Source organism: Chlorocebus sabaeus, chromosome 20 (assembly GCF_047675955.1).
Source record: "Chlorocebus sabaeus isolate Y175 chromosome 20, mChlSab1.0.hap1, whole genome shotgun sequence".
NCBI lineage: Eukaryota > Metazoa > Chordata > Mammalia > Primates > Cercopithecidae > Chlorocebus > Chlorocebus sabaeus.
The window spans coordinates 36,541,196-36,568,535 of record NC_132923.1 but is presented as its reverse complement, the minus strand read 5'-3'; the positions used below and the strand labels follow the sequence as shown (position 1 = coordinate 36,568,535).

The window sequence follows — 27,340 nt, the reverse complement described above, 5'->3', positions numbered from 1 at the left end:
TCCTGCCTCAGCCTCCCGAGTAGCTGGGACTACAGGCGCCCACCACCTCGCCCGGCTAGTGTTTTGTATTTTTTAGGAGAGACGGGGTTTCACCATGTTAGCCAGGATGGTCTTGATCTCCTGACCTCGTGATCCACCCGTCTCGGCCTCCCAAAGTGCTGGGATTACAGGCTTGAGCCACCGCGCCCGGCCGATTGAAAAGTTATCATTTTCTGTTTTTTATAATAGTCTTGTATGAATTTTTGGTGGCTTTTCAATTCATGATTAAATGTGTAGGATTTTCTTGAATAAGCAATAACAGGTGGTTCTATAGAATGGAGGGTAGAAGGGATGTGGGTGACTTACTCAGTTTTTCAGTTGAAGAGGACCCTCTTCTGTTAGCATGGTGAAGTGCAGTTTCTTTAATAAATTGTGCACAGTGGGGGTGGGATTTGGATTCTGTGATGCAATCTTGTTTCTTTAGGAATCTTACTTTTGGCCACTTGCCCTTCTTTCCAAGGAATCCCACTCCCTTTTCAAGGTGCCACATGAACTGTTTTCATGAACTTTCCAAACATTGGTTTCTGCTTGTTTCTAAGCCTGATTCTTGGCCTTCTCATTAATTTTCAAAACTTCCAGTATCCTTCCAAATAATTCCCTTTTGCTTACGTTGCGAGTACTAGTTTGTTAGCCAGTGTTTGTTTCTGTTGATCCTAACCAAATAACCCTAACTGACATATCAGTCTCTTAGCGCAAAGTTTGTGAATACGGTCATCCCTCCATATGAGGAGGGGAGTGGGAACTGGTTGTGGGACTTCCATGGATATCAAAATCAGTGGATGCTCAAGTCCCTTACATAAAATGGCATAGTATTTGGTTATCATCCTCCACATACATCATCTCTAGATTATTTATAGTACTTAATACCATGTAATGCTGTGTAGTCATACTGTATTTTTCACTTGTATTTCTCTTGTTGTTGTTTTGTGGGATTTTAAAAACATATTTTTATTCCGAGGATAGTTGAATCCACAGAAGGATACTGAGGGCCAGCTGTATTCACAACCCAAATCACATACAAAGCCACAAGTTCATACACAATAGGCCTATTAGAACAGGACTGATCTCTCTTGTTTATCATTGCAGCCTTTCTAGCACAAAGCCTGGGACATTCTGGACATTTAGTATGTGTTAAATTTCTTTTACTACATTATTTCCAACAGTATTTACTGCAATCTGCAATTACCTTCCTTTTGTTTTGTAACTCTGTCCTCCACTAGAATGTAAGCTCTATGCAGATAAATACTGTCTCATTTATTGATGTATCCCTGGCATCTAACAAAACACTGACAAACACAGGCACCCAGTAAATTTATTTTCAATGACTGAACAATAACCAGTTCATAAGGCTAGTAAAATTGGTATAGCTAGATGAAGTATGATTTTGAGGGGCTATGAAAATCAAAGTAACCACACAATAAATTATCAGCCCTCTACTTCCATTCAAAACAAGCTCCTGGGAATTGAATTATGAAATCTGTTATATTACTTTCTCTGAAGAACTTCAAATTGGATGTCAACTAAAAAGTTGCAGGCGAGGTGTGGTGGCTCAAACCTATAATCCCAGCACTTTTGGAGAAGCGAGTATCTCTTGAGGCCAGGTTTGAAACCAGCCTGGTCAACATAGCCAGACTCTGTCTTTACAAAAGAAAAATGAAAATTAGCCAGGCATAGTGGTATGCATTTGTAGTCCCAGATACTTGAGAGGCTAAGGCAGAAGGATCGTTTGAACCCAGGCATTCGAGGCTGCAGGGGGCCATGATGGCACCACTGCACTCCAGCCTGGGTGACAGAGTAAGACCCTGTCTCAAAAAATAGTAATAATAGGCCACACGTGGTGGCTCACACCTGTAATCCCAGCACTTTGGGAGGCTGAGGCGGGCAGATCACCTGAGGTCAGGAGTTCAAGCCTGGCCAACATGGTGAAATTCCATCTCTACTAAAAATAGAAAAAAAAATTAGCCAGGTGTGGTAATGGGGACCTGTAATCCCAGCTACTCGGGAGGCTAAGGCAGGAGAATCACTTGAACCTGGGAGCTGGAGGTTGCAGTGAGCCAAGATGGCACTATTGCACCGCAGCCTGGGTGACAAGAGCGAAACTCTGTCTCAAAAAAATAAATAAATAAATAAAGTTTCAACATGAGAATACATGTTTTAAAACAAATATACTAAATATACTTATTGACTGGAAAATAGAAGTATCTATCAGGCTATAAATTGCCTTTCTTCTCCCTTCCATGGAAATTAGTTTTTTTCCATTTTCAGTCAGTATGAAAATACAAGGAACAGGAAATTCAATCAAATTTACTTTTTAACATTTTATTTGGAAATAATTTCAAACTTACAGAAAAGCTGCAAAAAGAGTACAAAGAACTCATGCATTCGTTTACTCTGTTTTTCCTTTTACCCTATATGTTAGTGATTTATAGCTATGTAACAACCCCAAAGCTTAGTGGCTTACACCAAGTACTTTCATCTTACACTGTTTCTGAGTCAGGATTCCAGGAGTGGCTAAGCTGGGTGGTTCTAGCTCCGAGCCTCTCGTGAAGTTGTAGTCAGCTAAAGGCTTGACCAAGTTTGGAGGATCTACTTCCAAAGTGACTCACTCCGTGGCATTTGGTAGGAGGCTACATACAGTTCCTGGACAACTGGATCTCTCCATAGGCTGCTTGAATGTCCCGAAAACATGGAAGCAGGCTTCCCCAGGCTCCAAGCCCCAAAATGAATGAAAAAGAGACCTGCAAAGAAGAGGCAGTGCCTTTTATGACCTAGACTCTGAAGTCAATACTGTCACTTCTGTTTTGATCTATCAAGAGCCACGAAGCCTAGTCTACACTCAAGGGGAGGGGAATTAGAGTCCATCTCTTCCAGGGAGGAGTATCATTGAATCTGTGAACATATCTTAGAACTACCATACCTAGCTTCAGTACTTTTAAACATTTGCCATTTTGCTTGGTCCCTCTCTTTTCCCCACCTATATATACATACCCATACATGCTACTCCCTAACAATTTGAGAGTAGGGAGCATGTGTTGTATCCCTATCCCTTGTGTTTCGCTCTTAAACGATATTCTATTATACAACACGGTAGTTATCAATATCTAATTTTAACATTGTGATACTTTAAAGTCCACTTCCACTTGTTTAAATTGCCCTAACGATGTTCCCATCAAATTTATTTTTAAACAATACAGTAAAAACGTAGAGGGTTACAAAGTGTGACATCGGTCACATATACATATATATATATGTATGTATGTGTATATATATTTTTGGCAGGGAATAAAAAAAGGTCCCGGGTCTAGGGAGGTAAACAAGCGTGAGCTAGCTGAGTTCTAGCGGGGGTCCCTGAGCACCAAAAGGACAAGACAGTTTCTGAAACACTACCTTATCTTTATCTCTTAAGTTATCCATTACTTATGGAAAATGATTTCTTTTTTACTGTTCCCTTCGGTTCCTGTCCAGAACACAGCTGGAGATTGTGCTAATAGCTTAGGACGACGTCTGTTTCCGTGAGCAGGTAACAACTTTTTGAAACAAATTCCCTCATCTGCTGAAGAAGGGGGACAGTAACGGCCCCTATCGCCCAGAACCGTTGTGAGGATTTAGCTAGCTGGTGACGCCGACACATGGAGCTGTACAGGTAGCCAGCAGCACCCACATCCGCAGCTACTCTACCCGCTCGGCAACTGTAGAGCTGGCCGGCAGGCGAGCGGGCGGGGCGGCATCACGTGGACGGGGCGGGACGCGCTAGTCGGCTGATCGCACGATTGTGACGCGCCGCCGGAGGCAGGCCGGGCCCTCAAGATGGCGGCGGGCGCCAGGAGCGGCTCGGCCCGGCAGTAGTAGTGGGTCGGCACTAGCCGCTGGGGCCGGCCGCCCCGGGAGTGGCTGCAGCAGCGCCAGGAATCGAGGATGGTAAAATGACCCAGGGGAAGAAGAAGAAACGGGCCGCGAACCGCAGTATTATGCTGGCCAAGAAGATCATCATTAAGGACGGAGGCACGGTGAGCTGAGTTCCGCGCCGGCAAGCGTCCCTCGGGGCCCCCATCCGGTCTCTCCTTCAGACCCCAACACTGCCGTCTCTAGGCGCCCCGGTACCCCCCTGCCTTCCCCCACCCTGTTCCCGGTGCCGCTGCCTCTGGCTCGCGGACCCGCATGCCGCCGCTCCGGGAATCGTCCTCCCCTGCTCGGGCCTGCGGCGTCCGGGGCCCGTCCTCTTTCTCTCCCGCACCTGCCGCCCTCTGCTCCGGCCGCCTCTGCAGGCCCTGCGGCCTCGAACCCCACGTGCGCCTCCGCTGCGGCTCCCCCGGCGGCCCGCCCGACCGCCGCGCCCCTTGTCGCCGCAGCCTCGCCTCGCATCCGCCGCCAGGCCCCGCGGAGCCGTCGTCGCGCCTGTCAAGGGGCTGGGAACCATCCCTGCTTTCCCATATGTTGCTAACCGGGTGGCGTCTGGCACTGGGATCCCGCTGCGGCCCCGTAGTACGTTCGCTTTCTGTTTCCACGTCTGTGCGTCGGTGCTTTGGCTCTGGGCTGCTTACAGTAAACCCTGTCCCGAGGTGGGCTTCCCTCTCTTCCCGGAGTCGGAAGCGTGACGGCAGACACCTGGGGCCTACATTCGAACCCGCTAGTTTTCAAAGAAAAGTCATCACTCTGTGCCCTACGATCAAAAGTACTAGAATCAATCATGGCCTAAGGATCAGAGGAAGACACTTTGAAAGGAAGAAAGGTTTGCTTTTTAGAAACAGTTGTCATCACAGTAAACTTTGTGCAGTGTGCTGTAGTTAACCAGCAGGGGACGTAGGATTTTTAATTGAAAGAAAAAAAAAAAAAAAAACCCAAAACTATGCTTTTTATGCTAACATTTCTCAGTTGCTACACTCTGTCGTCTTTGTTGCATCTGCTGATACCGCGTTCTGAAATAGAATGGAAAGGTGATGTATGTTTCACTTACCTGAAGTGTGCAGAAATGGTTCCATTAATTCCATTTCTGTTTATATCTTATTGGAGCCCTGATCAACTGCTAGCACAGTACTAAATATGTATATAAGTAGGCCACCATTGAGGATTTGCTGAATTCAGCTGAAAAACGTAGCAAAATTGTATGACATTTCAGAACACGGCCCAGTCAATATGCGAAAGTTTAGAAAACTTGGGACATATGTAATGACTTCAGAATATATTTTTAGTTCAACTGTAACATTTATTACATGTTATAGCGTTGACATTTATTGAAAAAACAAACTTGGAAGTTCCTCAGGTTCTTTTTATTGAACTTCATTAATTAAAACATTACTTTAATTAGATCTGTTATGAAGAGTCATAGTTCTTTTGACCAAGTTAAGAACTATGTGGGGAGAAAAATACTGTTGTCTTTGTCGTCCTTTAGAAAGATACAGTATTTTACATTCTTCATAAAATCTACAAAATAGTGGAAATGAAGGATTGTATTTTGTAAGACCAAGTGATATTTAAGATCAGTATTTTTTGCAAAATGTAAGAAGGAAACTCTGATTAAGAAACACAGCTTCCTTTTCCTTGAAAAGTTCAGTTTTGTTACCTTTCTTTTGGGTTTTATTTGATTTACTTCACAGCAGATGCTTTCTTTCCAAATCCTGTGAGTTTTGGAAAGGATTGTTTTTGAACTTTCTTGTCCTGTTATTAAGGTTGTAATTAATTCTTAGCCTGCTTTGGGACACAAAATAAAATGTTTGCACCAGCAATAGGTTTCACATAGAACAAGGGAAGACTTTCCTTGAGGACTGTGAACATGGGGGCTATTATCTTTCTCATCTTTATACACTTAATATTTCATTATCTATTCTAAGAGCACTGGGCACCCCTTTAGAATAGGGGCTTTGTTTTTTATGTTTGAATCCCACAGGGCCTAGTATGTGAATTTTAAAGTGATAAAAACACTTACGCTTTGTACTAGCACAAAGATGAATTTTTATTGTAGTTTTGTCTATTCTTGTACATAATCAGAGGATATATTTCAATAAATGTCAGAGGAATATTTTGCATTATTTGTATTTTAATCCATCCCAGCTTTAAATTTAAAAAGTATAACTATTGCAATCATAGAAATTACTGTAAAGTGGTAGTTGCTTGTCTACCTCCCTACTTACAACAGGTCAGACTGCTATTATGAACTTTTTTTTTTTTTGAGACGGAGTCTCACTCTGTTGCCCAGGCTGGAGGAGTGCAGTGGCACGATCTCGTCTTACTGTAACCTCCGCCTCTTGGGTTCAAGTGATTCTCCTGCCTCAGCCTTCCGAGTAGCTGGGACTACAGGCACGTGCCACCACACCTGGCTAATTTTTTATATTTTCAGTAGAGATGGGGTTTCATCATATTGGCCAGGCTGGTCTTGAACTCCTGACCTCATGATTTACCCACCTAGGCCTCCCAAAGTGCAGGGATTACAGGTGTGAGCCACCGTGCCCGGACTGAACATTTTTTAAGAAAGGGAAAAAAATTGTCATTTGATATTCTGTTCTTGTGTGTTTTTTAGTTCATCGTATCATAGAATATTTTAGTACTATTGCCATTGACCTCAGAGTTTCAGAGTTTTTAGAAAGTTCCACCAATACGTAGATTCATTCAGTCAGATGTCTGAGGCTCTGTGGTCGGTACGTGACAGGTTGTGAACAGTATTTCACATACCTGGTCAATGGTACTGATTTGATCCCCTTCTAATTTCTTGTCAACAATGTTAATAAAATTCTTTCCTGTTGTCCTACTAATGACATATATGTAAGCCTATTTGGCCAGTTTAAACATTTATAAACAAAACTAGTAAGAGTTGTTAATGATTTATCTGAAAATTAGAGCAAATTTGTAGTTTTTAATGGTTGAAGAAATAAATCCTTCTGAATGAGCCAGATTAATCGTAAGTTACTAATTTTTTTTATTGAAATTGTTTTTCATTCAGCTGAATGAAAAGCCAGGCCAGGATAAAACTAACAAGTAGGCTACCTATGTGAGCAGACAAAATTAAGATAAATTACATTAAGGTGTGTGATTCTATATTCGGCGTTTTTAACCTGGGTCTGTTCACCCTGAAATTTTCAAAATTTTCTTTTGGCTATACATATTTTTTGGAAGAGTCCCAAAAAGTCCATACTTCCCAAAAGTTTAAGAGCAATTGTTCTGTTTGAAAACAGAGTGACTGAAGAATAAGTTCCACAGATTATATTCAGTAAATATTTAATCATATACTGTATACTACTTCACTGATGATAGTAACCATATTAGTGAATTTGCTTTTAAAGCATCCATATATAGAAATAGATTTTAGGCCAGGGGCAGTGGCTCACACCTGTAATCCCAGCACTTTGGGAGGCCAGCGTGGGCGGATCACTTGAGGGCAGGAGTCTGAGACTCGCCTGGCCAACATGGTAAAACCCCGTCTTTACCGAAATTACAAAAATGAGCCAGGTGTGGTGGTGTGCGCCTGTAATCCCAGCTACCTAGGAGGCCAAGGCATAGAGAATCACTTGAACCTGGGAGGCTGAAATTGCAGTGAGCTGAGATCATGCCACTGCATTCCAGCCTGGGTGATGGAGTGAAACTGTCTTTAAAAAAAAAAAAAGTTTTTAGTTACAAGTTTTAATGTATGTAACATTCAGTGTAGGTATTTAAGACAGCTGAAATAAAAATACCTTCTGACATTTTCGAATACTAGAATTTTGTTTTATTAAAGCATTATTACCACTTGTTTTTAAGCATAGCTGTTAAGGCTAAGAGCTGAAGAGTTATTTACATTATTCAAATTGAATTTTCCTTATCTTTTAAAATGCTCATTTTAAAATATGATCTTTATTGTTTTGTCAATACAATTGTGAGACTACATCTCTGACAAAGTGGAAAATGTATAGTTCTTTCAGAAGTTAATTGGTAAAATGACTTTACAGATTTGATAGAAAGTAAGGCATGTGTGAATTGCATGGTTGGAAGTACCTGAAAAAAGTAAAATTGATACATCATTTGAAAATGAAATGCATATCCCTGGATAAGCAGAGCACCAGATTTTTTTTTTTTTTTATTGGCATCCCTGATTTTCATTAAATAGGAATCAGCAACCATTTCAAAAGTGGGACCCAAGCTCTGACCTTCTGCACTCTTCACCTGCAAGGATGGCTGAAGTAGTGGCAGGAAAGCTCACAAGGATGTAGGACCTTTGTAGACCCAGAGAGTTGTTAAACAGCCTTTGGTTGCTAGCATGCGAGCAATGAGAAGGGCCTGTGGTGCTTTTCTTTTTCTTTCTTTCTTTCTTTTTTTTTTTTTTTTTTTTGAGACAGGGTTTTGCTCTTGTTGCCCAGGCTGGAGTGCAATGGCGCGATCTTGGCTCACTGCAACCTCCACCTCCCTGGTTCAAGCAATTCTTCTACCTCAGCCTCCTGAATAGCTGGGATTACAGGCATGTGCCATGTGCCATTATGCTCGGCTAATTTTTGTATTTTTTTAAATAGAAACAGGGTTTTACCATGTTGCCCAGGCTGGTCTCAAACTCTTGACTTCGGGTGATCCACCTGCCTCAGTCTTCCAAAGTGGGATTACAGGTGTGAGCCACTGCACCCAGCCCCGTGGTGCTTTTCAGAAAGCCTAGAAACATCAAGGTGTTTATATTGTCTTTGGCAGGTGTGTGGCAGGCAGCATCATGAATTACTTAACTTGAAGTTAGAAGACTTGCATACCAACATAATCAGACCATCTGCAGAAATTCTCCTACAGTTGAAATGTAACTCCTTTGCAGCTACTGAAAGTTTAAAGTTTAAGTAAAAAAAGAATAGCTTTCTTCAGGTAACATTCTGACAAGTCTGTATGATTTAAAAGTTTCAATTATAAAGAACTCTGGTTGTCTTTTAGCATTATTTTAAATTGAAAGTGTGAAAGTAACCGTTGACAGTTTCAGCCAGGGTACATCAAGAAGAGATGAATATGGATATAATATAGCTCTCAAAATTTCCAGTACTTTGTAACAAAGAAATATCCCTCCCATTGCCCTGCTTTTTTAAAAAAAAAAAATACATTTTTTTCCTTCCAGTCATGGGTAACTCAATGGAATGGTTCAGGAGGGACAAGTATATGCAGCATACCTGTCTTTTTCCATTCAAGTTTTACTTTATTTTTAAAATTTATTATTTTAAAAAATATTTCAATAGTTATGGGGTACAGGTGCGTTTTGGTTACATGGATACGTTTTTTAGTGGCGATTGCTGAGATTTTAGTGTACCTGTCACCTGACCAATGTATACTGCCCCAGTATATAGTCTTTTTTCCTTCTCAAGCTTCCCCCCATCCTCAAAGTCCATTCTATCACTCTTATGCCTTTGTGTCCTCATAGCTGAACTCTCACTTGTGAGTGAGAACATATGACATTTGGTTTTCCATTCCTGAATTACTCATTTAGAATAATGGCCTCCAGTTCCATCCAAGTTTCTGCAAAAGACAGTATTTCATTCCTTTTTATGGCCAAGTATTCAATGGTGTTCATGTACCACATTTTCTTTGTTTTTTTTTTTGTTTGTTTGTTTTTTGTTTTTTTTGTTTTTTTTTTTGAGACGGAGTCTGGCTCTGTGGCCCAGGCTGGAGTGCAGTGGCCGGATCTCAGCTCACTGCAAGCTCCGCCTCCCGGGTTTACGCCATTCTCCTGCCTCAGCCTCCCCAGTAGCTGGGACTACAGGCGCCCGCCATCTCGCCCAGCTAGTTTTTTGTATTTTTTTAGTGGAGACGAGGTTTCACCGGGTTAGCCAGGATGGTCTCGATCTCCTGACCTCGTGATCCGCCCGTCTCGGCCTCCCAAAGTGCTGGGATTACAGGCTTGAGCCACCGCGCCCGGCCGTACCACATTTTCTTTATCTGCTTGTTGGTCATTGGGCACTTGGGTTGGTACCATATCTTTGCAGTTGTGAATTGTGCTGCTGTAAACATGCATGTACATGTGTCTTTTTCATATAATGACTTCTTTTACTTTGGGTGGGTACCCAGTAGTGGGATTGCTGGATCAAACAGTAGTTCTACTTTTAGTTCTTTAAGGAATCCTCATACTGTTTTCCATAGTGGTTGTAGCAGTTTACATTCCCAACAGCAGTGTGAAAGTATTCACTTGTCACCACATCCACACCATCTATTATTTTTTGATTTTTAAATTATGGCCGTTCTTGCAGGAGTAAAGGATATCTCATTGTGGTTTTAATTTGCATTTCCCTGATAATTGGTGATTCTGAGCATCTTTTCATATGTTGGCTGATTTTATATCTTTTGAAAAATATCTATTCGTATCTTTTGCCTACTTTTGATGGGATTGTTTTTTTCTTGCTGATTTGAGTTCCTTGTAGATTCTGGATACTAGTCCTTTGTCAGATGCATAGTTCATAAATATTTTCTCCCACTCTATGGGTTGTCTGTTTACTCTGCTGATTTTTTTTTTTTTTTTTTTTTTTTGAGATGGAATTTTGCTCTTGTTCCCCAGGCTGGAGTGCAATGGAACTCCCTGCAACCTCTGCCTCCCAGGTTCAAGCCATTCTCCTGCCTCAGCCTCCCAAGTAGCTGGGATTACAGGCACACACCACCACGCCTGGCTAACATTTTTGTATTTTTAGTAGGGATGAGTTTTCACTATGTTGGCCAGGCTGGACTCAAACTAATGACCTCAGGTGATCCGCCCACCTTGGCCTCCCAAGGTGCTGAGATTACAGGCATGCCTGGCCAGCTATAAGTATTTTGCTTTATTTCTGGGTTATCTGTTGTGTTCCATTGATCTTCATGCCTGTTTTTATACCAGTACCATGCTGTTTTGTTAACTATAGCCTTTTGTATAATTTAAAGTTGGGTAATGTGATACCTCCAGATTTGTTTTTTGCTTAGTCTTGCTTTGGCTCTGTGGGCTCTTTTTTGGTTCCATATGAATTTTAGGATTGTTTTTTCTTGTTCTGTGAAGTATGATGCTGGTATTTTGATGGGAATTGCATTGAATCTATAGATTGTTTTGGTTAGTATGGTCATTTTCACAATGTAGATTCTTCCCATCCATGAGCATGGGATGTGTTTCCCTTTGCGTCATCTATGATTTCTTTTAACAGTGTTTTGTAGTTTTCCTTGTAAAGATCTTTCACTTCCTTGGTTAAGTATATTCCTAGGTGTTTTTTGTTTTGTTTTGTTTTTTTTGTTTTTTTGTTTTGCAGCTATTGTAAAAGGAATTGAGTTCTTGATTTGATTCTCAGCTTGGTTGTTCTTGGAATATAGCAGTGCTACTGATTTATGTCATTGATTTTGTATCCTGAGACTTTACTGAATTCGTTTATCAGATCTAGGAGCTTTTTGGATGAGTCATTAGGGTTTTCTAGGTATACGATCATATCATTGGCAAACCGTGACAGTTTGATTTCCTGTTTTCCAATTTGCATGCTCGTTATTCCTTTCTCTTGTCTGATTACTCTGGCTAGGACTTCTAAATTTTTTAATTACTATGGGTACAAAGTAGATATAGATATTTCTGGGGTACATCTGATATTTTGATACAAGCATATGTTGATACAGGTATACAGTGTATAATTCAGGGATACTGGGGTATCCATTACCTCAAACATATATCATTTCTTTGTGTTAGGAACATGCCAGTTCCACTTTTAGTTATTTTATTTTATTTTTTATTTTTTGAGACGGAGTCTCACTCTGTCACCCAGGCTGGAGTGCAGTGGCGCAATCTCAACTCACTGCAACCTCTGCCTCCCGGGTTCAAGCAATTCTGCCTCAGTCTCCTGAGTAGCTGGAAAACTACTGACCTCAGGTGATCCACCCACCTTGGCCTCCCAAGGTGCTGGGATTACAGGCATGCCTGGCCGGCTATAAGTATTTTGCTTTATTTTTGGGTTATCTGTTCTGTTCCATTGGTCTTCATGCCCATTTTTTTTTGGGATTACAGGTGTGCGCCACCACGCCTGGCTAATTTTTATATTTTTAGTAGAGACGGGGTTTCACCATGTTGGGCAGGATGGTCTCGAACTCCTGACCTCATGACCCGCCTGCCTCGGCCTCTCAAAGTGCTGGGATTACAGGCGTGAGCCACCGTGCCTGGCCTAGTTATTTTAAAATAGACAATAAATAATTTTTTACTATAGTCACACTGCTGTGTTCTTAAATACCAGATCTTACTCTTTTTTTTCTTTTCCTCACACTACACCTATTCCTTCTATCCAACTATATTTTTGCACCCACTTTATCCCTGCCTCCCTGCTATTTTCCCAGCCTCTGGTAACCATTCTAACTCCGTATCTCCATGAGATCAGCTTTTTAACTTTTTACTTCCTGCATGTGAGTGAGAATATGCAAAATTTGTCTTTCTGTGCCTGACTTATTTCACTGAACATAATGTCTTCCATTTCCATCCATGTTGTTGCAAATGACAGAATTTCATTCTTTTTATGGCTAAATAATATTGCATTGTATATATGTACATCATTTTCTCTCTCTTTTTTTAAATTAGAGATGAGATCTTGCTATGTTGCCCAGGCTGGTCTCAAACTCCTGGCCTCAAGTATTCCTCCTGCCTCAGCCTCCCAAAGTGCTGGGATTACAGGTGTGAGCCACTATGCCTGTCCTGTTTCTTCTTTTTTTTAAACCTCCTTTTTCTTTTCAGCACACAGACTTTTTAAAAATGTGTACCATACTTTCTTTGTCCATTCATCCATTTATGGACACTTAGGTTGATTCCAGATCTTGGCTGTTTTGAATAGTGCTACAATAGACATGGGAGTACAGATACCTCTTGTTTATATTGATTTCCTTTCTTTTGGATACATAACCAGGAGTGGGATTGCTGGATCATATGATAGTTCTATTTTTAGGTTTTTTAAAGGAACCTCCATACTGTTCTCCATAGTGGCTGGGGATTTACATGCTCACCAACAGTGCATGAGAGGTCCCCTTTCTTTACGTCCTCGCCAGCATTTGTTATTGCCTGTCTTTTGGATATAAGCCATTTTGACTGGGATGACATGATAGCTCATAATTTTGATTTGCGTTTGTTTGGTGCTCAATGATGGTTGAGCATTTTTTCATATACCTGTTGGTCATTTGTATGTCAATCTCTATTTAGGTCTTACACCCCTCTAAAAATCTATATATAGATTTTTGTTTTTATAGAACTTGTTTGAGCTCCGTATATATTCTGGTTATTAATGCCTTGTTACAGTGATAGTTTGCAAATATTTTCTCCCATTCTGTGGGTTTTCTCTTCGCTTTGTTGATCATTTCCTTTGCTGTGCAGCTTTTTAACTTCGTGTGTTCCTCCTTGTGCCTCTTTGCTTTGGTGGCCTGTGCTTTTCAGGTATTAGGAAATCTAGGCTGGGTGCGGTGACACACGCCTGTAATCCCAGTACTTTGGGAGGCTGAGGAGGGCGGATCACCTGAGGTCAGGAGTTTGAGACCAGCCTGGCCAACATAGTGAAACCCTGTCTCTACTAAAAATACAAAAATTAGCTGGGCGTGGTGGCAGGCACCTGTAATCCCAGTTACTTGGGAGGCTGAGGCAGGAGAATTGCTTGACCCTGCGAGGTGGAGGTTGCAGTGAGCTGAGATTGCACTACTGTACTCCAGCCTGGGTGACAGAGTGAGACTCTGGTGGAATATTTAGGGTTCTTCTAAAAAAAAATATATATATATATATATATATATTTGTTCAGACCGATGTCCTAGAATGTATTCCCAATGTTTTCTTCTAGTCATTTTGTGGTTTCAGGTCTTAGATTTAAGCCTTTAATCCATTTTGATTTGATTATTGTATATCACAAGAGATAGGGATATAATTTTATTCTTCTGTATATGGATATTCACTTTTCCCAGCACCATATAAGAGACTGTCCTTTTCCCAATGTATATTTTGGTGCTGTTGTCAAAAATGAGTTGACTGTAAATACATGGATTTATTTCTGGGTTCTCTGTTGTGTTCTATTGTCTATGTATCTGTTTTTATACCAGTACTGTGCTGTTTTGGTTACTATCACTTCATAGTATAATTTGAAGTGAAGTAATGTGATGCCTCCAGCCTTGTTTTTTTTTTTTTTTGGAGACAGTCTAGCTCTGCTGCCTAAGCTGGAGTGCAGTGGTGCAATCTTGGCTCACTGCAACCCCCACCTTCCTGGTTCAAGCGATTCTCCTGCCTCAGTCTGCTGAGTAACTGGGATTACACCACCATGCCCGGCTGATTTTTGTATTTTTAGTAGAGACGGGGTTTCACTCTGATGACCAGGCTGGTCTCGAACTCTTGACCTCAGGTGATCCGCCCGCCTTGGCTTCCCACAGTGTTGGGATTACAGGCGTGAGCCACTGTGCCCGGCTTCCAGCCTTGTTCTTTTTGCTCAGGATTGTTTTGGCTGTTCTGACTCTTGTGGTTCCATATAAGTTTTAGGATTTAAAAGAAAAAATTCTGTGAGGAATGTCATTTGTAGTTTGATAGTAACTGCATCGAATCTGTAGATTGCTTTTGGTAGTATTAAAATTTTGACAGTATTGATTCTTCCAATTTATGAACGTGAAATATCTTCCCATTTGTGTGTGTGTCCTCTTCAATTCCTGTCATCAATGTTCTGTAGTCTACATTATAGACATCTTTCACTTCTTTAAGTTTATTCTTAGGTATTTCATTTGTAGCTATTGTAAGTGGGATTACTTTCTTGGTTTCTTTTTCAGATATTTGCTGTTGGCATATAGAGATGGTACTGATTTTTGTATCCTGCAACTTTAATGAATTTGCTTCCATTCTGATAGTTTTTGGTGGAATATTTAGGGTTCTCTCTATATAAAGTCATGTCATCTGCAAAGAGGGACAAGTTTGATTTCCTCTTTTCTAATTTGGATGCCTTTTATTTCTTACTCTTGCCTAATTGCTCTAGTTGGTTCTTTCCAGTCAAGAGTGACGAAAGTGGGCATCTTTGTCTTGTTCCAGATCTTTGAGGAAAGGCTTTCAGGTTTTCCTTGTTCAGCATGATAGCTCTGTGTCTGTCATATATGGCTTTTATTGTATTGACGTATGTTCCTTCTATACCATTTTTTAGAGTTTTTGTCATGAATCAATGTTGAATTTTAGTAAATGCTTTTTCGCCATCAATTGAAATGATCATTTTTTTTTGGCTTCATTCTTTTGAAATGATGTTATCACCTTGATAGATTTATGTATGTTGGACTATCCTTGCATACCTGGATCCCACTTGAACATAATGAATGATTTTTTTTGTTTTTAATTTTTTTGAGACAGAGTTTCGCTCTTGTAACCCAGGCTGGAGTGCAATGGTGCAATCTTGGCTCACTGCAACTTCCACCTCCTGTGTTTAAGTGATTCTCCCACCTCAGCCTCCTGAGTAGCTGGGATTACAGGCATGCGCCACCACGCGTGGCTAATTTTGTATTTTTAGTGGAGACGGGGTTTCTCCACGTTGGTCAGGCTGGTCTCGAGCTCCTGACCTCAGGTCATCTGCCCACCTCGGCCTCCCAAAGTGCTGGGATTACAGGCGTGAGCCAGCGCGCCCAGCCAATGAATGACCTTTTCTTAAATCTCCTTCCTGAAGGAGGTTTGCTAGTATTTGTTGAGGATTTTTGCTTCAATGTTCATCAGAGATACTGTCCCATAGTTTATTTTGTTGTTCTCTATGCTAGTTTTAGGTAATTTTTCTCTTAAATAAACAAAGCATTTTCCTCCTAAAGTGCAAGAATGCTTATTGGAAAAGATATGGAAAATTCAGAATAGCATAGTAAACAATGTTATATCACTTAAAATCATTACCCAGTATAAATTTTATTTACATTGAGGTCAGTTTGTATTGTTTTTCAGAGTTGAAATTATCCTACCTATACAATTTTATATCCTACTTTGATTTTTAAAAAATTAGCATGCTTTAAGCCCTGAGAAGTTACACCAAGCTTTCTGATACTGTCTGGGTATATGTGGTGATGAACATGGCAAACAAAACAGGTTTAAAGCTTATCAAATCTGTGACCAATTTTTTTTTTTCCCCTAGAGTCTCACTGTGTCACCCAGGCTGGGGTGCAGTGGTGCAGTCTCAACTCACTGCAACCTCTGCCTCCCAGATTCAACCAATTCTCCTGCTTCAGCCTTTCTGAGTAGCTGGGATTATAGGCACACGCAACCACGCCCAGCTAATTTTTGTATTTTTAGTAAAAATGGCGTTTTGCCATGTTAGCCAGGCTGGTCTCGAACTCTTGACCTCAAGTAATCTGCCCCCCTCGGCCTCCCAAAGTGCTGGGATTACAGGCGTGAGCCACCATGCCTGGCCTCCTGTGGCCATTTTTTGACCTTGTATTACTGTACTTGTTCCATTTGATACCTCCTCCTTCCTGAAACTGCTCCATTGTCATCTGTGACACTGTATTCTCTTCATTCTCCTGATGTTTTTCTCACTGTTCCTTTTATCTTCCTCTTTTCTTTATCAAAGAAGAAAAAACTTCATTCTTTTCCTCTGCCTGCTACTTAAAATGTTGGCGCTTCTTGGGGTTCTGTCTTAGCTCACTGCTGTTTTCACATTTGACACTCCTGATAATCTCATCCACTCTGGTGGTTTCAGATAACACATTTGCTGCTAATTGTTTTAATCAGTGCTCAGAGACAATACAAATGTTTCAAGTAAAGAGGGCAGTTTTATAGATAGGACCTGAAGTAAAGCTGAGCCTCGTGGGGGAAAGTGCTGGGAAGCCACCAGCTTTAACTGCTAGACAACCAAGCTAAACACTTGGAAGTTGTTCTTGATTCTCTCTTCTGCTACTTATCAAACTCCTCCTAATTTCAAATCCTGAATCCTTAATCCGTTCCCTTCCCTCCAGCATTCGTACTGTGCCACTGTTTTATGCCCTCATCTCTTGTTTGAGCTGATTCAAATAGCTTCCTTTTAGATGCACTTTGCTCCTCCATTTTATCCTTTAGGAAATCACCGGAGTCATTAATACTGAAGTGATTCTTAAGACATCTCCGGCAGCAGTATAAACTTAATTTTGTATTTTCTTTCTCATGTATATCAAATCCCAAATCTCTTACATACTTTCCCTGGGGATTGTTCTGCTTTTGAACCATGTTGATAACGTGTTTATATTTTTGCCACTTGCTTCATTTATGGTTTTTTTTTTTTTTTTGGTTACATCTTTGCCAGAATAATCTTAAAACTTACATCTGATTGTGTCAGTCTTAATATCTTTTAGTGGCCCCCCCATAGCCTTCAGAATTAAATAGAGACTCCTTAGCATGGAAGCTGGTCTTTGAGTACCTGTAGCTCATCTTTCAGTACACCCAACATGCAGCCCATGCACTGGTTGTACTGAACTCGGTACATGAGACCCGTAATGCCTCAAGCCTTGGAACCTTTGTACAGGCTGAGCCGTCTTTCCCACCCTGTACCTCCGCCTGTCTAACTCTGTTGTGTCCTTTCAGACTTCCTCCTGGAAGTCTGATATTCCCATCTCCCAAGCTCCCTTGGACTCTATGTTCCAGCTGAATACTGTGCTTATGCTAATGAATTTCGTTGTTGCCTTGTCCCTCTGACTTTGAAGCCAGAGGCAGTGAGTACAGATGTTTGACACAGTGCCCAGTACATATATGTTCTTAATATTTGTTGACTATTGCATCGTTGTTATTGTTAATAATTATAGAATATATTGTTAACTTTTTAAAAAATCTTGTTTTTTATAGCCTCAAGGAATAGGTTCTCCTAGTGTTTATCATGCGGTTATCGTCATCTTTTTGGAGTTTTTTGCTTGGGGACTATTGACAGCACCCACCTTGGTGGTAAGTAATCTTTTAAATTATTTAACACTGACTCCAAAATCTCTTTTGTTTCAGTTTTGGAGGAAAATGTGGCCCTTTTTCCTCTGCATGGTTAATTCTCCCACCGGTATTGTTCAGTATTCACCAGTATCTTACTGGTTGTCTTTTCCAACCGTTAACTCTCCCTTACCTTTTTTTTTGGTGGAGGAGGGGGGCAGTGGCGTGGAGGTGTGTGAATTTGGACTTGTCACTGGACACGTTCAAGCAGAGGCCCTGTCACTACTCTGAGTAAAATGGAAGAGATTCTTAAACTGACAGGTTTAGAAAAGATGATGTCTGTGACCTGCATGACTCGGCATAATTACTTTGAGGTTCATTTATGCAGCTGTATTTTACAAAAACAAGTTTCTGTTCATGTGGGCTAAGTACCTAGAAGGGCTGTTCTTTAATAGATCTAAGCTGATTTTACCCAAATTCTCCCAGGTTTGAAACCTTAGAAAAGACCTCCCTGCCAGATCAAACAACTCAGAAGATAGCCAGTTTTCTTACATTAGTGTAGATAAGGGGAATGGAATGAGGGAAGGACTATCTATGGTAAATATCTATACCATCTTGAAAGGAGTAATTAGGATATGCTCTATATATAGTTTACCAAATCTTAGAGGAATAGAGTTTTAAAGTAATATACTATGTTTTCATGAGATTGTTCATATTATACAAAAAACGTTTTTATAAAAAAGGTTACTTAATAGAAAAGTTAAGTAGATTGACCTAGTCTAAGAATATTTACAGTGCCTATTTCTTGATATATTTATTGACAGCTGCGTAATCATTACTATCTACACATAAAATATTGATGTTTAACAGTTGCTCATGCCTGTAATCCCAGCATTTTGGGAGGCTGGGCAGGGGCGGATCGCTTGAACTCAGCAGTTGAGACCAGCCTGGGCAACATGGTGAAACCCTGTCTCTACAAAAAATGCAAAAATTAGTTGTGTGCGGTGGCATAGGTTTGTAGTTCTAGCTACTCGGGAGGCTAAGGTGGGAGAATCACTTGAGCCCAGGAGGCGGAGGTTGTAGTGACCCAATATCACGCCACTGCACTCCAACCTGGGCGACGGGAGTGAAACCTTGTCTCAAAAAAAAAAAAAAAAAAAAAAAAAAAAAAAATAGTCGGCCGCAGTGGCTCACGCCTGTAATCCCAGTACTTTGGGAGGTCAAGGCGGGAGGATCACAGGATCAAGAGATCGAGACCATCCTGGCCAACATGGTGAAACCCCAACATGGTGAAACCCCGTCTCTACTAAAAATACACAATTTAGCTGTGCATGGTGGTGTGCGCCTATTGTAAACCAAGGTACTTGGGAGGCTGAGGTAGGAGAATCTCTTGAACCCGGGAAGCGGAGGTTGCAGTGAGCAGAGATTGCGCCACTGTCCTCCAGCCTGGAGACAGAGTGAGACTCTGTCTCAAAAAAAAAAAGTCATTTTGAATATATAGAGCATATTTATGAGTATTGCTATAAAAAAATCAGAGGGTGTTTTGGTTTTTTTTTTTTTAGTTTACTAATTTCAGATAGAAATCTTTAAAAAATTAATTTACACATTTCCTGGCTTCGTAATCCAAGTAGAGTGATTTGGAACTTCCTCAGATGATGCAAGTTGTTTATGACATTCATAACTTCATTGAATTGTAATAGCCTGTTTGTTGTCAAGGGTTACTGAAGTGCTGTAATAACTTTGTGGACTCATGACTTTACATTAGCTTTCCTAGTGTGCCAGTATGCTTTTTATAAGTTGTCAATTTAACATATAAATCTGTCTGGTAGATCATCACTCCTACCATTTAAAGTACTTGAGCTTTGTAATAGTAAACAGTCCACGTGTATTTATGTTATGATGGATCCAGGCACAGTCCTTTAATGTATTCAAAGTGGACTATGTTAGGCACGGTCCTAACGTATTCCACTTTGAATACATTATCATTTTTAACCCTCACAACCACCTTATCAGTGAGATATTAGCCTCATAATACAGATGAGGAAGCCGGGGCTTAGAAAAGTTAAGCACTGTGATTGCTACTCTGACAGTAAGCTGCAGTGTTGGTATTTGCACCTAGGCTTCCTTGACTCCTCCAGTGGTCAGTCTTTTGGGGAATGCAGGTAGTAACTGGTTTGTACCGATGTTTTAGATAGTTGAGGTTATGAGGCAGCCCAACCATTAGCTAAGTAGGGTGATCAAAATGTGGATGAGCTGTTAGCAAGCTGTGAAAAAAAGCATTTTGTGATGTTTCCATAATTTGTTATCAGTATTTCAAGTGTATATAGCTATTTTTAAAATTTGCTTCTCGTTTACATTTTTTTAGGTATGTCATCTTCTGTGTAATTTTGGTACTTTTTTTTCTTAGTTGGACAAAGGGAGGCTATCTTTTTTAAGAACAAGGAAGGGTCCCCTTAATTAGAAAGGCTCGTTTATTCATTTTTCATAGACTAATGTTGTGCTTAATGTATTCCTTTTTTTTTTTTCTTGAGACGGAGTCTCGCTTTGTCACCAGGCTGGAGTGCAGAGGCACAATCTTGGCTTACTACAACCCCTGCCTCCCAGGTTCAAGCAATTCTCCTGCCTCAGCCTCCCTAGTAGCTGAGACTACAGGCACGTGCCACCATGCCCAGCTAATTTTTGTACTTTTAGTAGAGATGGGATTTCACCATGTTGACCAGAATGGTCTCGATCTCGTAACCTCGTGATCTGCCCGCCTTGGCCTCCCAAAGTGCTGGCATTACAGGTGTGAGCCACTGTGCCTGGCCAATGTATTCTTATTATCTTTAATTTTTCTGTGTTTTCTTATTTTATTTTATTTATTTATTTTGAGACAGAGTCTCACTCTGTTGCCCAGGCTGGAGTGCAGTGGTGCAACCTTGGCTCACTGCAACCTCCACCTCCCAGGTTCAAGCAATTCTCCTGCGTTAGCCTCCTAAGTAGCTGGGACTATAGGCATGTGCCACCATGCCAGGCTAATTTTTGTATTTTTAGTAGAGACGGGGTTTCACCACGTTGGCCAGGCTCGTCTTGAACTCCTGACCTCAGGTGATCCCCCTGCCTCGGCCTCCCAAAGCGCTGGGATTATAGGCGTGAGCCACCATGTCCAGCCTGGCGTATCTACTTTTTAGAAGTTACCCTGTTACATATTTAGTATATGTCACTAATTAAGAACAATGTATTAATTCAGTATGGGCTTTTTTAAAAAGGTTTTACTCATTTCAAGGCTTTTTGCTTACAAATTTTGTTTTTTGTTATTGTTGCTTTTGTTGGCAGCCTTTCTTTTGGGCTCCAGTACTCCTCCCACTCTTCCCCAGGTGTGTAAAGAGGTGGGTTTCAGGGTAAAAGAAGGCTCTCCTCTTAAAAGTCTGTTAATCTTTAAACATTTCATTTCTGTTTTATGTGTTTTGAAACTGATTATAAATGGTGCATGCCACAAGAGTCAAAGTTTCTAACATTCATTTTAAAAGGAAATGAGGATGAAGACATAATTTAATTTGTATTTTAAGTCAGTATCTTTCATTTCCCCGTCCCTCCCTCAAAAGTTATAGTTTGTTTCAGCATTTCAGATTTCAAAGATATTCTTTAAAGTATTTTTTAAAATCAGATAACCAGTTTTAGACATATTAATTTTGAATGTCTGGCTTGGGATTTATCATAGCCTTAATTTCTTAATTTTAAAAACTAATGTGACATTTTAAGATAAAAAAAACTATGTTGCAATTATCTTTCACTTTTAAGCTCTTATAGAACAGTCAAAAAACAAAAGCTGTGTTTTATGGAAGACCTGCCAAGGGGAAGATGGTGAGCCTCTACCAACAAGGGGATTTAGCTAAAAAGAATTTTGTACTGACAAGTGTTTTTAAAGATTGAAGTCTAACACTTTTGAGAGGGTATGAATATATAGTTTGTCATAGTAGATGTTCTGTCAGAATCAGTGTTCATTGCTTGATTATGTAACATATTAGCTAAGTAATGAGAATGACAGTAGGTGTAAGGATCTGTAATGCCAAGGAGCGGATTTACCGTTTTTGTTTCTTTTTTTTTCATTGAGACGGAGTCTTAATCTGTCATCCAGGTTGGAGTGCAATGGCATGATCTCAGCTCACTGCAACCTCCGCCTCCAAGGTTCAAGAGATTCTCCTGCCTCAGCCTCCCCAGTAGCTGGAATTACAGGTGCGCGTCACCACACCCAGCTAATTATTTTTTTTATTATTTTTTTTGAGACAGAGTCTCACTCTGTCGCCTAGGCTGGAATGCAGTGTCGCTGTCTCGGCTCACTGCAACCTTCGCCTCCCAGGTTCAAGCAGTTCTCTGGCTCAGCCTCCCAAATAGGCGGGATTACAGGCACCTGCCACTATGCCCGGCTAATTTTTTTATTTTTGGTAGAGATAGGGTTTCACCATCTTGGTCAGGCTGGTCTTGAACTCCTTACCTTGTGATCCACCCACCTCGGCCTCCCAAAGTGCTGGGATTACAGGCGTGAGCCACCACCCCATCCAATTTTTTGTTTTTTAGTAGAGACGGGATTTCGCCTTGTTGGCCAGGGTGGTCTCAAACTCCTGACCTCAAATGATCCTCCCGCCTCGGCCTCCCAAAGTGCTGGGATTACGGGCATGAGCCACTGTGCCTGGCTGGCTTTACCCTTTTGACAAACCTATGGCTCTGGAAATAATAGGCCAGTGTATTTGATGATTCAAGCTGCTAGATGCACAGTCCATGTTACGGAACACTCAAAATCCACTAGCATTTCTTCTACCTAGATGGTTTCGTGTCCTTGGCTACAGAAACAGCCCCAAAGCGTTTAACATTTTAAGGATTATTTAGAAAAATGTTACATTTTCTCTGTTCACCTCTAAAGACCAGTGCTAAAGAATCCTGACATCAAAAATCTTTACAACATTTGAATTACTTGTTATATTTGTCTGTTAAAATTTTATTAGAAATTGTATGGCTGCAAAGGAGAAATTGCTTTGGAGAAGAAAGGTAGCAGAGGAACAGTTTGGAAGGGTTGGGGGTTGACTAGATAAAGAAAGGGAAGAAACATTCAAAATTGAAAGGATGTCATATATAAAATATGAATATTGGAAAGTGTAGAATATTTCAGAAACAGCAAGGAGAACAGATTGATTGGAATGGAATATAGCTTGGCAAAGTGAATCATTAGCGATAAGATCTAGCATAGTATAAAACTTCTTACAGACGTTTATAATGTTCTTCATTCTTTCTAACACCAAACCTGTTCTTCATACCTAGAAAGATTTGGCTTGCGGTAGGCCCTTTGTCATTATTGAAAGAAAAGCATAATACATTTGAGTCCCATAAAAAGTTTGAGATACTAGTTTAAGGAGTTTAAATCTTACCCTTTAGCACAAGGACTGGCAAAATATGGCTAGAGGACTAAATCTTTTTTGCACTCTTTTTTTTTTTGTAGTTGCTTCTGGTAGCTTTCTCTGTGTGTGTGTGTGTGTTTATATTCCTTTTCACAAGTATGTTGAATTGAACTTTTTCCTAATTGTCACTTATCATAAACTGCTACTTAGTTAATGCGTGCAGTAGAACTCTAAAAAGAACTAGGAGTTTCTCAAAGACCTCCCAATAATTCTTTTCAATTAGAGAGGGCCTGCCATTTTTCCTTTTTTATTTTTAAATAACATGTTTTATTTTTGTGGGTACATAGTAGGGTATTATATTTATGGGGTACATGAGATATTTTGATACGGGCATACAGATGTAATAATTACACCAGGGTAAATGGGGTATCCATCATTTCAAGCATTTATCGTTTCTTTGTGTTGTAAACAGTCCAATTTTAGGTTTTGTTTTGTTTTGTTTTGTTTTTTGTTTTTCTGAGACGGAGCCTTGCTCTGTCACCAGGCTGGAGTGCAATGGTGCAATCTTGGCTCACTGCAACCTCCGCCTCCTGGGTTCAAGTGATTCTTTTGTCTCAGCCTCCCAAGTAGCTGGGATTACAGGCATGAGCCTCCACACCCAGCTAATTTTTGTATTTTTAGTAGAGATGGGGTTTCACCATGTTGGTCAGGATGGTCTCGATCTCTTGACCTTGTGATCTGCCCGCCTCGGCCTCCCAAGGTGCTGGGATTACAGGTGTGAACCACCACGCCTGGCCCAATTTTAGTTATTTTAAAATGTAGAATAAATGATGGCTATAGTCAACCTGTTAGCCTATTAAGTAGTAGATCTTATTCTATTTTTTTGTGCCCACTAACCATCCCCTCCTTCCCCCATTACCCTTCCCAGCCTCTGGTAACCATCATTCTGCTCTATCGCCATCAGTTCAATTGTTGTAATTTTTAGCTCTCACAAATAAGTGAGAACATGTGAAGTTTCTCTTTTTGTGCCTGGCTTATTTCTCTTAACATAATGACCTCCAGTTCCATCCATATTGTTGCAAATGACAGGATCTCATTCTTTTTCTGTATGTATAAGTACCACATTTTCTTTATCCTTCCATTCATCTGTTGATGGACACTTAGATTGCTTCCGAACCTTAGCTATTAAGAATAGTGCTGCATACAGAAATTAGCCAGGCGTGGTGGTGCACGCTGTAATCCCAGCTACTCAGGAGGCTGAGGCAGGAGAATCACTTGGACCTTAGAGGCGGAGGTTGCAGTGAGCCGAGATAACGCCATCTCACTCCAGCCTGGGCGACAAGAGCGTAACTCCGTCTCAAACAAACAAAGGAATAGTGCTGCAGTAAACATAGGAGTACAGATATCTCTTTGATATACTGATTTCCTTTTTTTGAGGGTGGGCGGGGCGATATATACCTAGCAGTGAGATTGCTGGATCATATGGTAGCTCTATTTTTAGGTTTTTTGAGGAACCTTCCAACTGTTTTCCATAGTGATTGTACTAATTTACATTCCCACCAACAGTGTACGAGTGTTCCCTTTTCTCCACATCCTTGCCTATCTTTTGGATAAAAGCCATTTTTAACTGGGGTGAGATGATATTTCACTGTAGTTTTGATTTTCATTTCTCTGATGATCAGTGATGGTTGAGCATTTTTTCGTATACCTATTGGTCACTTGTATGTCTTCTTTTGAGAAATGTCTATTCAGTTCTTTTGCCCATTTTTAAAAATCAGATTATTAGATTCTTAGATTCTTTTCTGATAGAATAATTTGAGCCCCTTATACATTTTCATTATTAATCCCTTGTCAGATGGATAGTTTGCAGATGTTTTCTCCTATACTGTGGGTTGTCTCTTCACTTTCTTGTTTGCTTTGCTGTGCAGCTTTAAACTTGATGTGATCCTATTTGTCCGTTTTCACTTTGGCGGCCTGTGATCGTGGAGTATTATCAAGAAATCTTTGCCCAGTCCAGGGTCCTGGAGATCACATACTATTTTTATAAATAAAATTTTATTAGAACACAGTCAAACCCATTCATTTACATACAGTCTAAGACTTTTTTCATTTCTTCCCTAAGACAGGGTATCGCTCTGTTGCTGAAGATGGAGTGCAGTGGCATGATCTTGGCTCACTGCAACCTTAGCCCTCCGGGTTTAAGTGATTCTCCTGCCTCAGCCTCCCGAGTAGCTGGGATTGCAGGCACCCGCCATCATGCCTGGCTAATTTTTGTGTTTTTAGTAGAGATGAGGTTTCGCCATGTTGGCCAGGCTGGTCTCGAACTCCCACCTCAGGTGATCCATCCTCCTCTTCCTCCCGAAGTGTTGGGATTACAGGCGTGAGCCACCACACCTGGCCTCTAATTTTATTTTTACTTACAATGAGCACATTTTTGTTAAATTTCTTGCTATTGGCAGAAGAAGGATCACTGAAGAAAGGGGAGCAACTCTGATCCCTCCAAAGGTTCTTCTTGCAACATGTCAGAAAGTATATTTAGCATAGTGTTTCTTCTTAAAGGGAAAGCCTTCCCTACCTTTCTTGTTACCCACATTCCCATTCTCTATTGTTTTTACTGAGAGATAGCATTGGATAATGGAAGCATTAGTTTCTAAGTCAAACAGGAACTCAGTTGCCTCATCTGTAAAGTGATAATATTATCTAATTCACAATGTTGGGATTAAATAAGAGTACATATAGGCTGTAAAAATGGTAGCTGCTGTTTATTTTTCCAATTGCCTGGAATTGCCTTTTCAGTTGACGCATTCCAATGGTTCTCCTGCTGCCCACTGCAAAAAAAACGATACCACATGATTTGAGAACAAGCCTTGGAAAGGATAGAATAACTTGTTATACATTTTCATAGGTTGGGATTTTTTTCTTATTTTATAGAATCTTTCTTGATCTACTTTGTGGCAATTAAAAATTCCTTATTAATTTTCCCAATCTCCTATCCCAGATAATATATCCATCTGAAAGAGAAATATAAGTCAGTTATTTTGAGGAAGCATCATAGCATAGTGAGTAAAAGCATAGGCTTTCAAGTCTGATCTCCTAGGTTCAGTTTCAGCTTTGCCATTTACCTACTGAATGTAGTCTTAGACAAGATGTTTAACCTCTGCATATCAGTTTTCTGATAGGGTTGTTATGAGGGATTAAATGAGATAATATATGTAAAGTGCCCAATTTAGTGCCCTGTGACATAGTAAGTACCGTATAAATAGATGATTATTAATGGTCATATGCATGTCATGCAAATCTGAATATGTAAAATAGATTGTAGTATGAAAGGATGTTCAAAAAGGTAAATATGGAAATTTTATTAAGACTGAAATATAGCATGTGATTTTTATTTTGTTTTTTTTTCTTTAGGTATTACATGAAACCTTCCCTAAACATACATTTCTGATGAATGGCTTAATTCAAGGAGTAAAGGTAGGATCAGTCATACATATATATACATGCACACAGATGAACATACATAAATACTTATGTATCTATAACTATGCCAATATATGTTTGTTTATTGATTAACAACTTAATTTTTATAATTAGATGGAGTATATTGTGAGAGCTATCTTAATACTTTCTAGACTTGAGTTTTAAATTCGATCTAACTACAGTATCGCCAATTGTGTAAAATAATAAACCACATCATAACAGATTCCCTGTTTTTATGTTGGCATTTTAATTCCAGAGATCTCAATGATTTTGTAAGACTACAGATTGAAGAGGAAGAAAACTATACTCAAAACCCCCCATCAATACAAAACTGTATCAGTAGGGTAAAGAGTTAGTTATTATATGAATTCTTTGCTCTTTTTCTTTTTCTTTCTTTTTTTTTTTTTGGAGGCAGAGTCTCACACTGTCACCCAGGCTGGAGTGCAAGTGGCATGATCTCAGCTCACTGCAACCTCTCTACCTCCCAGGTTCAAGCGATTCTTCTGCCTCAACCTCTTTTTTTTTTTTTTTTTTTTTTTTTTTTTTGAGACGGAGTCTCGCTCTGTCGCCCAGGCTGGAGTGCAGTGGCCGGATCTCAGCTCACTGCAAGCTCCGTCTCCCGAGTTCATGCCATTCTCCTGCCTCAGCCTCCCGAGTAGCTGGGACTACAGGCGCCCGC

General features: G+C 40.4%; 2 protein-coding genes across 3 annotated transcripts in view; both read left to right on the top strand.

The window, feature by feature from the left end:
- Positions 1-3,779, top strand: part of SLC35A3 (solute carrier family 35 member A3) — a 66,725-nt gene extending 62,946 nt beyond the window's left edge. The window contains exon 9 of one of the 2 annotated variants that reach the window (XR_012090019.1): positions 3,505-3,779. Coding sequence is in view for 1 of the 2 variants with exons in the window: in XM_073008548.1 (XP_072864649.1) it covers positions 3,505-3,535 (31 nt within the window). In the remaining variant the exon portion in view is untranslated. The remainder of the gene's footprint in view (positions 1-3,504) is intronic. The other variant, XM_073008548.1, reaches the window with a different exon arrangement.
- A 35-nt stretch (positions 3,780-3,814) lies between these two features.
- The window catches only part of MFSD14A (major facilitator superfamily domain containing 14A), a 47,919-nt gene continuing 24,393 nt past the window's right edge, over positions 3,815-27,340 (top strand). The window contains exons 1-3 of the mRNA XM_073008545.1: positions 3,815-4,046; positions 17,738-17,833; positions 26,593-26,655. Of these exons, the coding sequence (XP_072864646.1) occupies positions 3,963-4,046; positions 17,738-17,833; positions 26,593-26,655 (243 nt within the window). The 5' untranslated portion in view covers positions 3,815-3,962. The remainder of the gene's footprint in view (positions 4,047-17,737; positions 17,834-26,592; positions 26,656-27,340) is intronic.